General features: G+C 40.5%; 1 protein-coding gene across 2 annotated transcripts in view; it reads left to right on the top strand.

The window, feature by feature from the left end:
• Nucleotides 1-14477, top strand: part of CLPB (caseinolytic mitochondrial matrix peptidase chaperone subunit B) — a 221791-nt gene that overhangs the window by 192351 nt on the left and 14963 nt on the right. For both annotated transcript variants that reach the window (XM_033947532.1, XM_033947533.1), the window contains exons 14-15: nt 601-720; nt 7892-7996. In XM_033947532.1, coding sequence (XP_033803423.1) covers nt 601-720; nt 7892-7996 — 225 coding nt within the window. The remainder of the gene's footprint in view (nt 1-600; nt 721-7891; nt 7997-14477) is intronic.

The following is a 14477-nucleotide window of genomic DNA, read 5'->3' as shown; positions in this document are numbered from 1 at the left end:
GCGGGGGGTGGTGGGAAGAGGGCCGGGGCCTGCCTGTCGCCTGCCTGGGGGGTGAGGAGGAAGAGGCCGGGGCTGCCTGGGGGGTAAGGAGGGAGAGGCTGGGGCCTAGACCACTAGACCACCAGAGGGGGGACAGGGTACAGAGCTTGGCAGGGAGGGGGGACAGGGTGCAGAGCTTGGCAAGGAGTGTGGGGTTGGGTGCAGAGCCCGGCAGGGAGAATTTGGTTGAGAATGTTTTTTTTCTTGTTTTCCTCCTCTAAATCTAGGGTGCATCTTATGGTCAGGTGCATCTAATGGAGCAAAAAATACGATATGTCTGTCTCAGAAATGCTAGCAGTGCAATGAATAGTCCTCCACACCATGAGGAGGGGGAGCTGCATTTCTGGTTACTGTTCTCATATTAACCTTGCACATGGCACCATTTTCCCATAGTGAGGACAGCTCATTTTAGCCTATATAAGGTGGTGCTAAAGGCAGCAGTGGTTACTGTAATGCTGAGCAGTGCTAAGAGCAGTTGCATTGCAGTAAATGGTGAAGATGGGGCTATCTGCTTCAGTACTAATTATAATTTTGATGACTGCTCTTCTCTGCTCTTTGCAGGCTCATTTTCGGAGGGATGAGTTTCTGGGCAGGATCAATGAAATTGTCTATTTTCTCCCTTTTTGCCATTCTGAGCTCATTCAACTGGTCAATAAGGAGCTGAACTTCTGGGCTAAGAAGGTAAATGTGAACCCTTTTTGTTAAGGAATGGTCTAGACTTACAGTATTTGTTATTTTAGGTATTTATATATTGCTTATCAAACTTATCTAGGCAGTTTACAATCAGGTACTGAAGCATTTTCCCTATCTGTCCTGGTGGGCTCCCAATCTATCTAATGTACCTGGGGCAATGGAGGATTGAGTGACTTGCCCAGGGTCACAAGGATCAGCGTGGGATTTGAACCCACAACCTCAGGGTGCTGAGGATGTAGCTCTAACCACTATGCCAACTAGAGAGTTGACAATAAACCCAGGTGCCTTAGTCTAATGAATAGAGAGCCAACTGGAAAGCAGAGTTGTAGAGAAATCTGGATGTTCAGTTAGAGGACTCCTAGCTTAAGAGAGAGATGTCTAATGAGACAAAGTCCAGGGGGGGTCACGTGATGCCCTCAGCCTGATCAGACGTGTCTGAGTACCTCTCCCGAACTCTGGGCTGCTTTTTTCAATATATCTCGCTAAAATTCTGCTTTTTCAACCTGCTTCTTTTCTACATCGTTTGGGGCAAGACGCTGGTTACCAGCCCATACATTTTCTGAACAGGGTTCTTACGGCATGCCAGCCAGAGCCCTGAAGTCTGTTAAAGTCTTGAGAGGCCCTGCTACACCGGCTAAGATGGCGGCGCACACACCACCTGAGCGCATGCAGCCCACCCCGACCATCCTGCTGCAGGCTGAGGCGATCGAAGAGCTGAAGAAACATCTTACTGCGTTTCTGGATGATAAACTCACCAGATTGCAGTCCACGGTCGATGGCCTTAAAGACACGGTCTAACGGCAGCATATCTGCCTGCAACACGTGGAAGAGCAGGTCTTGGCGCAGGAGGACCGTACGGAGGCTCTAGAGGCGGGAGCCCGGGCACTGGAGGAGAAATGTCGCAAACTAGAAGATAGGGCTGAGGATATTGAGAACCAGAGCCGTAGGAATAATGTCCGGCTTATCGGTCTCACAGAATCTATTTCGGGTAATGACCTGCACGCCCTGGTCTCCACGTGGTTACCCAAGGAGCTTGGAATGGACACAGGGGCTTCACCCCTGCTGGTCGAGAGGGTGCATCGGATTGGGGTCCGCTGGGATGGAGATCGGAAGCCGTGGCCTGTCATTGCCCGCATTCTCAACTTTGCCCACAAGACCCAACTCATGCTTCACTACAAAGCGATGGGCAGTGTTTTGCATGAGGGCCAGCGGCTTCTCTTATTTCAGGACTACTCTCCTCAGGTGTCAGAGCAGCATCGTGCCATGGCCCCGTATTGCACACAGCTTCACCAAAAACAGATGCGTTTTGACTTGCAATACCTGGCAAAATTGAGAGTCCACCATGACAACAAGGCCTTCTATTTTATGACCCCAGCGGAGATCTGTTCTTTCCTGGAGGGCCTGCCCGGCTGAATATTCTGCCTCCGTGGTCCCTGTGAACCTTGCTACTGACTACCCACCCTATACCGGGGACTGGACTTTACCATTCACATTGGGCTCCGCGATGTTGGATCCTTACGGAAGACTCAACTCCAGTGACTCTTTGTGTTTCTTATTTTCCCCTTTTTATCTTTATTTCCCCCCTCTCCCGCCCATGGACTTCTACGACCTCTGGGGATCCTGGTGTGACCTGTTGCCTCCCCTACGGGGGCTGAACTGGTGATCCCTCGCCGTTGGGCCGCTGGGATTCGGCGGAGAGGCCCCTTCTATTTCTGCTTCTCTATTACTATTTCTTTATTTCTCTGCTTTTCTATGTCCTTGTCTCCACTCATTTCTTGTTAGGCTGGCCACTGTTTCCTTGCTACCTCTCCACTTTTCCTGTCCGGGACCCTACTGGTTGCCTCTTGTGCCCAGGACGTGTCACTGCCCTTTACTGGAGGAGCCTTGGACCTGAGTGCGGACGTTACGGGACTGCTTTTGCTTGTTGCAGCCCTACTGTCCTTTGCCTTTGGTTCGGTGATCGGCGGAAGTCCTACGGACTTGTTGTTTTTCTACCTATATGCATTCCTCTCTTTTCTTGTCCTAATTTACCATAGGGCTCTGTTTACTTTCTCTCCAGTCTTCTTTTCTCCTTCTTCCACTACGCCCCCTAGTTGCAGAGTATGGGACCCCGGGATTGTCGGTCTGCTGTCCGGGGCCCTGGGTTCCGCCCTTCTCTGTGACCGGACTGGCAGTCCATGGGTGACTTCCTCTGCATTTCCTGCTGTCTTATCCCTTTTTACGCTTTCCTCCTATCCTATTGCTGGGCTCTATGGTGGGCTTTAGGGGTGGTCAGGGTTTGGAGTGGGTTCTTTGCCCCTGATGGTGTTGCTGTTACCTGGTTAGTGCTTGTGTACATTGGTGCTGCGCTCCCAACTTGTTTTTCTTTACTTCCTCATTTGATTGGTTTTCTCCCTGTATAGCCTCCCCTGTTTGGTCTCCTGGGGTTTCTTCTTAGGCACGTGGAGCTTTTCTTTCCCTGTTTCTTTTTGAGCAGTAGGGGCTTGTTGTTCACCTCTGGAACCTCTTTCTTAGTTCCTGTGGGTGGGTAACTCCGGGTACAGATTAGGGGTGGGGCTCACAGGGAGTTTTGCTGGGTTCGCACTGGTGGGTAGAGGGCTTTGAGACAAAGTCCAAACAGTTGGATATCAGTACCAGCTGAGCAGGAAGTCCAAAATTCCCTGGTTCAGACAAGGTTTGGATCAAATTGAAACAGACCAAATCAGGAAGGAAATGCCATGAAACTGTTGTGCCATCAAATGATCTATGTAATAAGCATGGTTAGAAATTGCAGCCATTGAAAGCTTCTCTTTTTCTTGACTCAGTGATGAGCCTCAAGGGCATATCTTAACCCTTAGCAAACCAAGACAGGTAACTGGAAAGTTTCCTGATGGGCTGTGATAATTCCCTTTTGATCCTTGATTTAAGAACTCAGATGTCCTGAAGCATTGTACAAAGGCCAGATAGACTTGTTAAACTTCTTGCTGGTTCTGTTTTCTGCTCTTAACATCCCAGTGACAGCACCAGTGCCTTTGACCAGAGTTGCTTCCGAAGGCACCCTTCAATTCTTCATTCATTTAATTTATTTAAAAGACTTACTGCCCACTTAGAGCCTAAGTGGGTTCCAAATAAATCAACAAAAAAATGTAACTTTATCTGAATATTTAGTCTGGTGTAATCTGTTTCTTAAGGCTCCATTCAATTCTTCATTCATGCATTTAATAAATTTATATCCCACTTCTCATATATCTAAGAGGGTTACAACCTCATATATATATAAAAATTAAAGGCAAAAAATACATTAAAATTCAATTAAATGTGAACAAATATCCAACTGGATTCAAATCAGTTTACAAAAAGCTTACAAAAGAGTAAATTAAGAACAAAGAGTGAATAAGGACGAAAAACTAGAAATTAAAGACAGTATTATAAGGCACCATGTGTTGAGCAAGGCCCATTTCTCAAAGAAATAGGTTTTCAGCAATTTTCAAAAAGAAGAGTAAGTAGGTATAGATTTAATTTCAGCCAATATGTCGTTCCAGGTTTTAGCTCCCAGATAATCAAAGGTGCGCTCATGATGACATTTTTGATAGTTGGATATAATAAGACCTTGCTCTTATTGAGTCTCATGGAGTCTGTGCTGTGAAGTAGTTGAAGGTGCTCACTTATTGATGATAGATATTGGCCAGCCAGTGCCTTGAACAATTTCTCCACCTGATAGTATAACTTTCTATCAGTTAGCTTGCATCCCTTCACTTTTTTACCCTTTTGGGGGATTCAAGCTAACTGATAGAAAGTTATACTATCAGGTGGAGAAATTGTTTGATAGTTGAAGCTCCCTTTAACCATATTAAAAGTTGTGCAGTAGAGGATTTATTGAAAATAATGGAGGCATATTTGAATCTGGTCATTTATTGAACCGGGAGCCAATGTAGAGCACTTAATGTAGGAGTTACTCTGTCAAATCTGTTTAGCCCACTAATCAGTCTGGCTGCTGTATTTTGCAGGAGCTGAATTTGATTCTGAAGTTTCTTTGTGATATCCTCATAAATGAGAGCTATGCTACGAAAGATGATTTAATACCGCATAGCTGATGTAACTTGTGGAATACCTTCCTAACAATAACATTTGCTTGATTCTTCATAGTTAATCCCGAGTCTAGTTTAACACTAGCAGTAAAATCTTGTTCGTATTGAGCCCTCTTCCACAAGGACACTAATGGAGAAGGATGATTCCCTAAGTTATGATTCTCCCCTTCAGTCTCATGTTAAGCCAAAAGTAACGCATTTCCCAAGAATGCAGAGAGGAGAAGAAAAGAAAACTAATAGGTGGCAGATGACAATTTGAAGCATTTCTCAGATCTACATCAGCTTCCTCTTTTCCTCAAAAGGAAAAGTAAGATTTCTTTTAATGACTTTATTTTAAAAGTCAGTAGGGCAAAATAGTTCAGGAGGTCAAAGGAGGTCATCCTAAGTTAATTTAAAGCCATACATAGTCTTCCTCTTTTTTTAGGAGGAGTCAGAGGATGTCCAATGTTAATGACATCTCTTGATAGTCTGGCCTGAATTTGGATGTAGGATTTCTGCCAAGATGTCAAAGGAAGCACAGTAGGCCACAAGAAAATTTGCTTCCTTCTTGAGGCCCACTGGGCTTCTTTGACATGCTGAGTTGCTGACCTCCTCTGGTTTGGTAACTTGTATTTCTGCCACGACCATTAGATTCTTAACACCCTGGATTGTCTCTGGTTAATACACTAAACCTTCACAGTATGGTTCTTGAGTACCAGAGGCTTGTACCGGAGAATTGCGTTCAATTCTGGTCTCCTTTTCTCAAGAAAGATATACTGTAGTGGCGCTAGAAAAGTTTCAGAGAAGAGCGACCAAGATGATAAAGGCGATGGAACTCCTTTCATATGAGGAAAGACTAAAACGATTAGGGCTCTTCAGCTTGGAAAAGAGATGGCTAAGGGGAGATAGGATTGAAGTCTACAAAATCCTGAGTGGAATAGAACCGGGTACAAGTGGATCGATTTTTCACTCCGTCAAAAATTACAAGACTAGGTGACATTCAATGACGTTACAGGGAAATACTCTTAAAACCAATAGGAGGAAATTTTTTTTTTCACTCAGAGAATAGTTAAGCTCTGGAACGCATTGCCAGAAGAAGTGGTAAGAGCGGATAGCGTAGCTGGTTTTAAGCAAGGTTTGGACAATTTCCTGGAGGAAAATTCCATAGTCTATTATTAAGCCTTTGCTTGACCTGGATCGGTAGCATGGAATATTGCTACTCCTTGGGTTATGGCCAGATACTTGTGACCTGGATTGGCCACTATGAGAACAGGATACTGGGCTTGATGGACCATTGGTCTGACCTAGTGAGGCTATTCTTATGTTCTTATTGCAAGTCTTAAGGTTGTGAACTTATTGGAATTCATATAAGTTCTACTAGACATGATTCAAGCAAAAATCTTTCTCCGTCAGGAAAGAATCACTATTCTAGTACTCATAATAAAAGAACTTTGAGTCAGCAGATATCAGAATATGGCATGTTGAGGATGTTTGGTCACATGGCCTCAACAGTGCTTGTAACTTCACAGAGATAGGCTTAATGGACTTTAAGTATGCAATATACTGAGACCACTCAAATTCTGAGATGCCATCTTGTCACCAACCCCCTCCAGAACTCCTTGACCTAGTGGATTATCCAATCCAATTTGGCAAAAGGCATCCCCTTCAAAATTCTCTGATTCCATATAGTACTTATGGCAGATCCATCTAAATTGGTGCCTTGTTGATGGGCTCTGCTTTCAGAGATTATGGTATCTGCTGGAGAAGCTTCCGCTAAATTTTCTGGAACTTAAGAGAAATCTAAAATGCTTTGAAAAGCTTGGCTAACAAAATAATTGAAACTGATGATGAATTATGATGCATTACATCAATGATAGAGAGGAACAGGATCCGACTTCCTGTCTTGGGAAACTCAGGATACGAAACATGCAAGATGAGCCAAAGAGACATTTACCTGGCAGGGAAGGACAATGCTCTGGCAGACTGAGTCATTACTCAGCTACACAAATGGTCCCTCAGAATAGGAAGGTACCTCAGTTCTGTTTCTAATAGAGGGATACAGCAAGCTAGCTTTGGACTCCATCTTCCTGGATTAGGGACAAGGTCTTAAAACATTACATAGATTTTTATTTATATATCACAAAAACCTTTCAGTTCTATGCAGTTTACAAAAGATGTGGACTGACCATTGTCAGTGAGCTACAACATAATTTAGGCATAAGCAGTTAACATCTGTGTATATCTTAGGAGGTTTTTCCAAATTTAGAGAAAAGTTGAGTTTTAAGAAGCTTTCTAAAGTGCATGTAAGAGGCTCCATCTTACTGCAAGGTAAGCCCCTATCTGTATAGTCTTTAGTTGTTTTATGCAGAGCATGATTCTGTTGAAACTTCCTATCATGCCTCATGCGGTATCTTGGGACCCAACTGATGAAAACTTATTTTGAGCCACTAGACTCCTGTATACCTGGTATCAGACCTGAAAAACCTTGGAGTAGAGTGGATCAGTCATTAAGAGCTTGACACTCATTGACTCTGCATGCCAAAATCACTATAGGGTGGTTCTGGGCAATCATCCTAAGTCTCTCCCTAAGGTGGTGTTGAAATTCTACCTTCATCAATCGACTGGCCTGCTAATATTTTTTCTTTGAGCACACTTCCAGAAAAGTGACAGTGCCTTACACATTGAATTGAACCCAGTTTTTTTGTAATCCTGATAAACTTCGTACACAACAGGAGAATGCAGCCATTCGTTGCCTCTCTGCCCTCCATTCTTTAATCTTATGAAGCAGTGAGGGAGGGGAGGGACCATCTGCTAATGCAAGAAGAATATGTCTGAAAGGTTTCCCCTGACCTAGTGGATGCTATTGAGATGAGGTCACCTATCACTGTGGCTGCATTCCTTTGCTGTTTGTGGAGAAAACTCATTACAGTTAAATAATTTTCAAAGATGGCTGTTGCATGCCCTGGAGTCAGCCACATGGTTATATTCTGGATTTTAGTTTGTATCTGTGGTCAGACTCTAGATAGATAGAGGCTAAAAGAGGAAATATGCTCATTCTCGTGGGGAACATGATGGGGTGTCAATTAATCGGGTCTTTCCTTCTCACTCTGTAGGCCAAGCAGAGACACAACATCACTTTGATGTGGGATCGGGAAGTGATGGATGTATTAGCAGATGGCTACAATTTGCACTATGGAGCCCGATCCATAAAACATGAGGTATAGTAGAAGTTTATTACCTCAGTAGCAGAAATTAGTCTCTAGAAGCTAACCAACGTCTGTCTTTAATATGTTTCCACCCCCTTCAGAAATGTTTTGGATTAAGGATTTCATTGTATGCATAGCCCTACTGAGAAGTCCAGTTGACTTAGTTCTGAGAGGATTTTGTGCTGCCATGCAAGGAGTATATTATATCAAAAAATAATCCCACTCAATTACACCATGAGCGTAGATGTAACTTCAAATATATTATACTCTTAGTATACTTTATACAATTGCTTATGTTTTACATATGTTCAGAGACGTGAAGCTCTCTAGGGAATATCCCCATCGCAGAGCTTACCATCCAGTCATTTCATATAAACTAGCTTTTCTTGATGACTTGATCATTGTAGAGAAACCTTAGTGACTTATAAGTAAATTATTTTAGCTTATGTTCAGTAAGGATTAACCGTATTGAAAACCAGAAACTGAAAAGAGCCACTTATCTTCGGGGGATTATTTTTTTGTATAAATTGCCTCCATATCTCTCGCAATATTTTTGAGTAAATCTTATGCCCTGTGCCCATATTGAGTTGACAGTATACAAGGAGTAAAATCAGAGACAAGCTTTATAGCCATGCGTGTGCCACAGTGTTGGAGAACTAACCCAGCTTCTGCTGCCTAGCCAAAGTTCTTGGGCATATTCGATAAATTCCTAACCTCCAGCAGGTAGGTTCAGCTGTTCCCCACCACTGCCTAAAGGACTGTGGTCCATTCCAAGACAATACTTGGGCTCACATCTAAGTATCTACAAATGATAGAGCAGCTCTGGTGAAGGCTAATTCCAAATGAGTGTAAAACGCAAAGAAACGGGGGGGAAATACGAAGGGCTCTATCTATACTACCTCAGTGCTTTAAACGCAATCATTTATTTTATTTAGATTTCTCTTAACTTAACCATCATCTAATAAATAGCCAACAAATATAATTTATAGGGCACAGTAAGAAAAGTCCTGGGTTTGATCTGAGGGCTAAATTCTGCTCTTGAAGCTAGCTGAGACACAGGAATCCCTGAACCTTTCACAAATCCCAAGTGGAGTGAGAGGCCTTAACCACCATTCAACAGTACCGGTGGGGGATGTGAGCCATGGGCAAATTGTCATTGAAGGCCTGTTCCAGTCTGCTTCCCCTCCCCCCATCCAATCACCTAATCTCAAGTTCCTGCCCTTCCCAGCACTCACCCAAACCCATGTTTTTATCTTTTCCACTTCCCTCCTACAGGGTGCAGCTGGAGGGGGGGGAGGAAGAGGAGGCAGCTAGTTCAGTAAGAACTGTTTCTTTATTGTTTCCTTCTGAGTTTCAACTACATGGCTAAACACTTCATTGAACCATAGTGAAGCACTGACATACACCAGTGAGGAGCGGCCTAGTGGTAGAGCTGCTGCCTCTGCACACATAGGTTGTTGGATTGAATCCCAGGGCTGATCCTTGTGACCCTGGGCAACTCACTTAATCCTCCGTTGCCCCAGGTAGCTACAAAAAGGTGGTATACAAGTCCCAAACCCAATCCCAGTGTCAAGACTGTGACTGCAGAGAGAGCAGAGCCCATGGTAGAACCCGGCATGTTCAAAGAACGCTCCTACTTGTACCCAGGTGGGCCTTGTTGACATCAATTAGTCAGACTCCGAGGAAACTTAGGAAATGACTGCAGATAAGATGCTATGCCCATCCATACAAACTACTAATCTCTACTATCCTTTCCTGTGAATCCTCCCTGCTTTCTTGAATTCAGATAGAGCTCTTATCTCCATCACCTCCACTGGAAGGCAGTTCATCACCAAGTCCCCAAAAATAGCCTGTCCCCTTTCACCTTCATCTTATGCGCCCTCATTCTAGAGCAGGGGTGTCGAACTCAATCACATAAGGGGCTGAAATCTGAAAAAAGGCTAAGTCGTGGGCTGAATTTTTAATTAAGATACTTAGGGGTCCTTTTATTAAGGTTCGCTAACCGATTTAGCACGCTCTCCTGCCCATTTGTCAATTCCTTCTTTCTCCATGCTAACCATCCATCTCTGTCCTCTTCTTCCGTTTCCTTTCCCTCCCCCAGAGGTCTGGCATCTTTCCTTTTTTTGTCTCCATGCTCCTTTATAGGTTATATAGGCAGTACAACACACTTTTTTTTTTTTTTTAATCTTTATTCCTTTTTATTTCTTTCAACAAGTGTACAGTATTATTACAATTAATTTACATAACACACTTGGCATTCTTAAATAATATTATTATACATGTTTTTATTCCCTCCCCCACCTCCCACCCTTTTCCATATCAATAAAATATTCCTTCCAAATTTATATATAATTATACATCCCTTTTTGATAATACAATTAATCTGACATGAAATCTGTCCCTCCCCCATCCTTCTTCCTCAAACACTTTAAACATTTTATTATATCCAGTAATGTACAACAATAAATATCCCATCCTATTACATATATCTCCTTATTTTTCATAACAACATATTTCTAATATTTTTCCCTCCCATCCCATCCCATCCCATTTCTATATATTATCCCCTAAGGAAAAAGAATAAACTTTACTTGTTATAATATTCAATTAATGGCCTCCACACCTCTTGAAATCTTTTAAAATACCCCCTCTGTATCGCAAGAAATCTTTCCATCTTATACATATGACAAACTTGAGTTCCACCAAAAATTACAATTCAATCTAGAACAGTCTTTCCAATTAGTTGTTATCTGTTGAATTCCCACTCCCGTAAGAATCAACAATAATTTATTGTTTGCTGTAGATATTTGGCATTTGGCCCTCATGCACATTCCAAAAACCACTGTGTCATAGGACAATGCCACATGACTCTCCATCATTAGGTTAACTTGATCCCATATTGATATCCAAAATGCCTGAATACATGGACAATAAATTAAAAGATGGTCTAGAGTTCCAACTTCAATTTTACAATGCCAGCATCTATTAGACTTAGAGCAATCTAATTTTTGTAATCTAGTAGGGGTCCAGAATGCCCTATGCAACAAAAAGAACCATGTTTGCCTAATAGATGCTGACATCGTACCTTTAATTCTCCAAGACCAAATACGTGGCCATTGAGATGCATTAATCTGATGCTTAATCTCAATGCTCCAAATATCTCTTAATCCATTTTTAGGCTTCTTATTCAAATAATTAGATATAATTTTATACCACTTTGCGGCCTGGTGACCCAGAAAATCTGCCTGGAAACATAAGAATTCTAAGCTGTAATGATCATTTAAAGATTTCCATTCAGGGAACCCCACCTGAATAGCCTGCTTCAATTGCAACCACTTATAACTTTGTTTTTTATTCAGACCATATTTATGTTGCAATTGTGAAAAATCAAGCAGCTTACCATTATCAATTACTTCCGTTAAGGATCTTATACCTGCTTTAATCCAATCTTTCCAGACAACCTTAAACCCGCCTATTTGTATCTTGGGGTTTACCCAAATAGTCTGTTGTTTCGATTTTAAAATAGAATCAGTAGTTAATTTGTCTACAAACCTTAATGTTTTCCAAGTATCCATTAATACTCTATTGTCCTTACGTATTCTAGGCACCTTTATACCAAGCAAAAGATCAAGCCTAAGTGGAAAGATAAGTGATCTCTCCACCCTTAACCACTCTGGTAATTGTTCCAAAAGCTCTGGGAGGACCCAATACATACCTTGGCGCATGATATAGGCCTGATGATACCTATAAAAATTGGGAAAATTTACCCCACCCTCCTCAATTGGTCTTTGCAAAGACACTAAAGCCACTCTTGCAATTTTACCCAGCCAAACACACTTAGCAAGCTTTTATTTCTGGTCTGCAATTTGCTGCTTACACAACCATAACAAAACAACTACAAACTATCCAAAACACAGCACTAAGACTCATCTATTCATTAAAGAAGCATGATCACATTACAGAAGCATATCTCCAATCGCACTGGCTTCCGATCCCAGCAAGAATACAATTTAAATTCTACTGCCTACTATTTAAGACTTTATACGGAGACAGTCCAAACTACCTGAATAACTGCCTCATCCACAACACCGCAACCAGACATAGGAAAACTCACACCCCATTCTCATACCCCCCAATTAAGGAGGTCAAACGGAAAAAACTATATGATGGCCTCCTGGCCACTCAAGCAGCCAAACTAGACAACCATATCGCCAATCTACTGACGTCATCCCTCGACTACAAGACTTTTAGAAAAGAAATAAAGACCATACTCTTCAAGAAAACTTTGAAAAAAGAAATAATTCCGCAAGTCTCAAACTCCACTTCTCACTAAAGCCAACTACCCCAAACAATTAACCTTACCCATTTCTTACTCTTTTTTTTTTTTTTTTTTAAATTTTTATTTATAAGTTTTCCATTCTTACAATATTTGAGTAATATAATATACAATAAAGGTTTTTTTACATATTTAAAATATTATCATTAATAATACATCGTATTTAAAATATAATATGATAAAGATTATACATTAGCATATAAAATATAATTCCCATCCCCTTTTTATATAGTATATTTCCATTAATTAGTCAAATCCCACCCCATTCATATATAATTATTTATCATTGTGCTAAGAACTAATCATTAGAATATTTTGTCAATGGTTGCCAAATTTTATTAAAATTAAGATGATTTCCCTGTTGTAACGCTATTATTTTTTCCATTTTATAAATATGACAAACAGAATTCCACCAGAACGTATAATTTAATTTGGTGTAATCTTTCCAATTTTGAGTAATTTGTTGCATGGCGACTCCTGTTAGTATTAGTAATAGCTTATTATTGTTTGCTGAAATCGGACTCTTAGTTCTCATTGCAGTACCAAATAATATGGTGTCATACGAGAGTCCTACGTGATTCTCTAGTAACTTATTAATTTGGGGCCAAATTAAATTCCAAAATGCGTTTACAAAGGGACAAAAAAAGATTAAATGATCTAACGTCCCTATTTCCAATTTACAATGCCAGCATCTATTAGATCTAGTACTATCTATTTTTTGCAGGCGCGTTGGGGTCCAGAATACTCTATGTAATAAAAATAACCATGTTTGATTCATAGATGCTGACCTTGTAGATCTTAATCTCCAGGACCAAAATCGTGGCCATTGAGATTCAGAAATTGTCTGACCTATCTCAATACTCCAAATATCCCTAAGACCTGTTTTCTTTTTTTTATTTAAAAATCCATATATCAATTTGTACCATTTTGCGGCTTGGTGACCCAACAAATCCGTCTGGAAACATAGAACCTGTAAACTATAATGATTATTTAGATTTTTCCATTCAGGGAACCCTACCTGAATGGCCTGCTTCAATTGCATCCATTTAAAATATTGTGATTTATTTAATCCAAATTTATTTTGCAATTGTGAAAAACTAAGCAGTGAACCTTCTGATATGATATCATTCAATGTTCTTATTCCTGCATTTATCCATTGTTTCCAGACGATTTTAAATCCGCCAATTCTGATCCTGGAGTTTATCCATATTGATTGATTTAGAGATTTAGCAATAGGTTCAGGTGATAAATTACTAATATATCTCAATGTTTTCCAAGTGTCAAATAAAATTCTGTGGTCTTTGTATCTTTTAGGCATTGTTATAGTTATTAACTGTTCTGGATATAAGGGGAACAGGAGCCGCCATTCTAAATATAGCCAATCTGGTACATTTTCTAGAAGCTCTGGGAGAATCCAATACATACCCTGTCTTAAGATATAGGCTTGATGATACCTATAAAAATTTGGAAAATTTACCCCCCCTTCCATAATTGGTCTTTGTAATGATACTAAAGCGATTCTTGATCTTTTCCCACACCAAACAAATTTTGTAAGAATATTGTTAAGTTTTTTATAAAATGACCCTTGAAAAAATATTGGAATCATACTCATTTGGTAACAAACCACAGGCAATATCATCATTTTAATTGTTTGAATTCTTCCCCACCAAGAAAGATGTAATGGATTCCATTGCTCACACATTTCTGTTATTTTTTTCAATAAAAGTTTTTCATTCTCTTTGACTGTGTCTTCAATTGTATTTTTGATCATAATTCCTAAGTATTTTATACCATCATCTTTCCAAATAAATGAATATGGGTCAAATAATCCTTTGGTACAATGAACATTTATTGGGAGAATTTCAGATTTGTTCCAATTAATTTTATATCCAGAAAAAGTACCATATGTTTCTATTAAATTAAGTATACATGGAATAGTAGTTTCCGGTTTTCTTAAATATAATAATATATCATCTGCATATGCAGATATTTTAAATTCAAAATTGTTAAATGATATTCCCTCTATCTCCTTAGTTTTGTTTATTGCAATTAATAAAGGTTCTAGGACAATATCAAAAAGTAAAGGAGACAGAGGGCATCCTTGTCTAACTCCCCTGTGCAAGTTAAATCTATTTGATAAATTATTATTAATATATA

This window comes from Geotrypetes seraphini, chromosome 6, assembly GCF_902459505.1.
Source record: "Geotrypetes seraphini chromosome 6, aGeoSer1.1, whole genome shotgun sequence".
Taxonomy (NCBI): domain Eukaryota; kingdom Metazoa; phylum Chordata; class Amphibia; order Gymnophiona; family Dermophiidae; genus Geotrypetes; species Geotrypetes seraphini.
The sequence above is the reverse complement of the archived record's forward strand: the minus strand, read 5'-3'. Positions and strand labels throughout refer to the sequence as shown.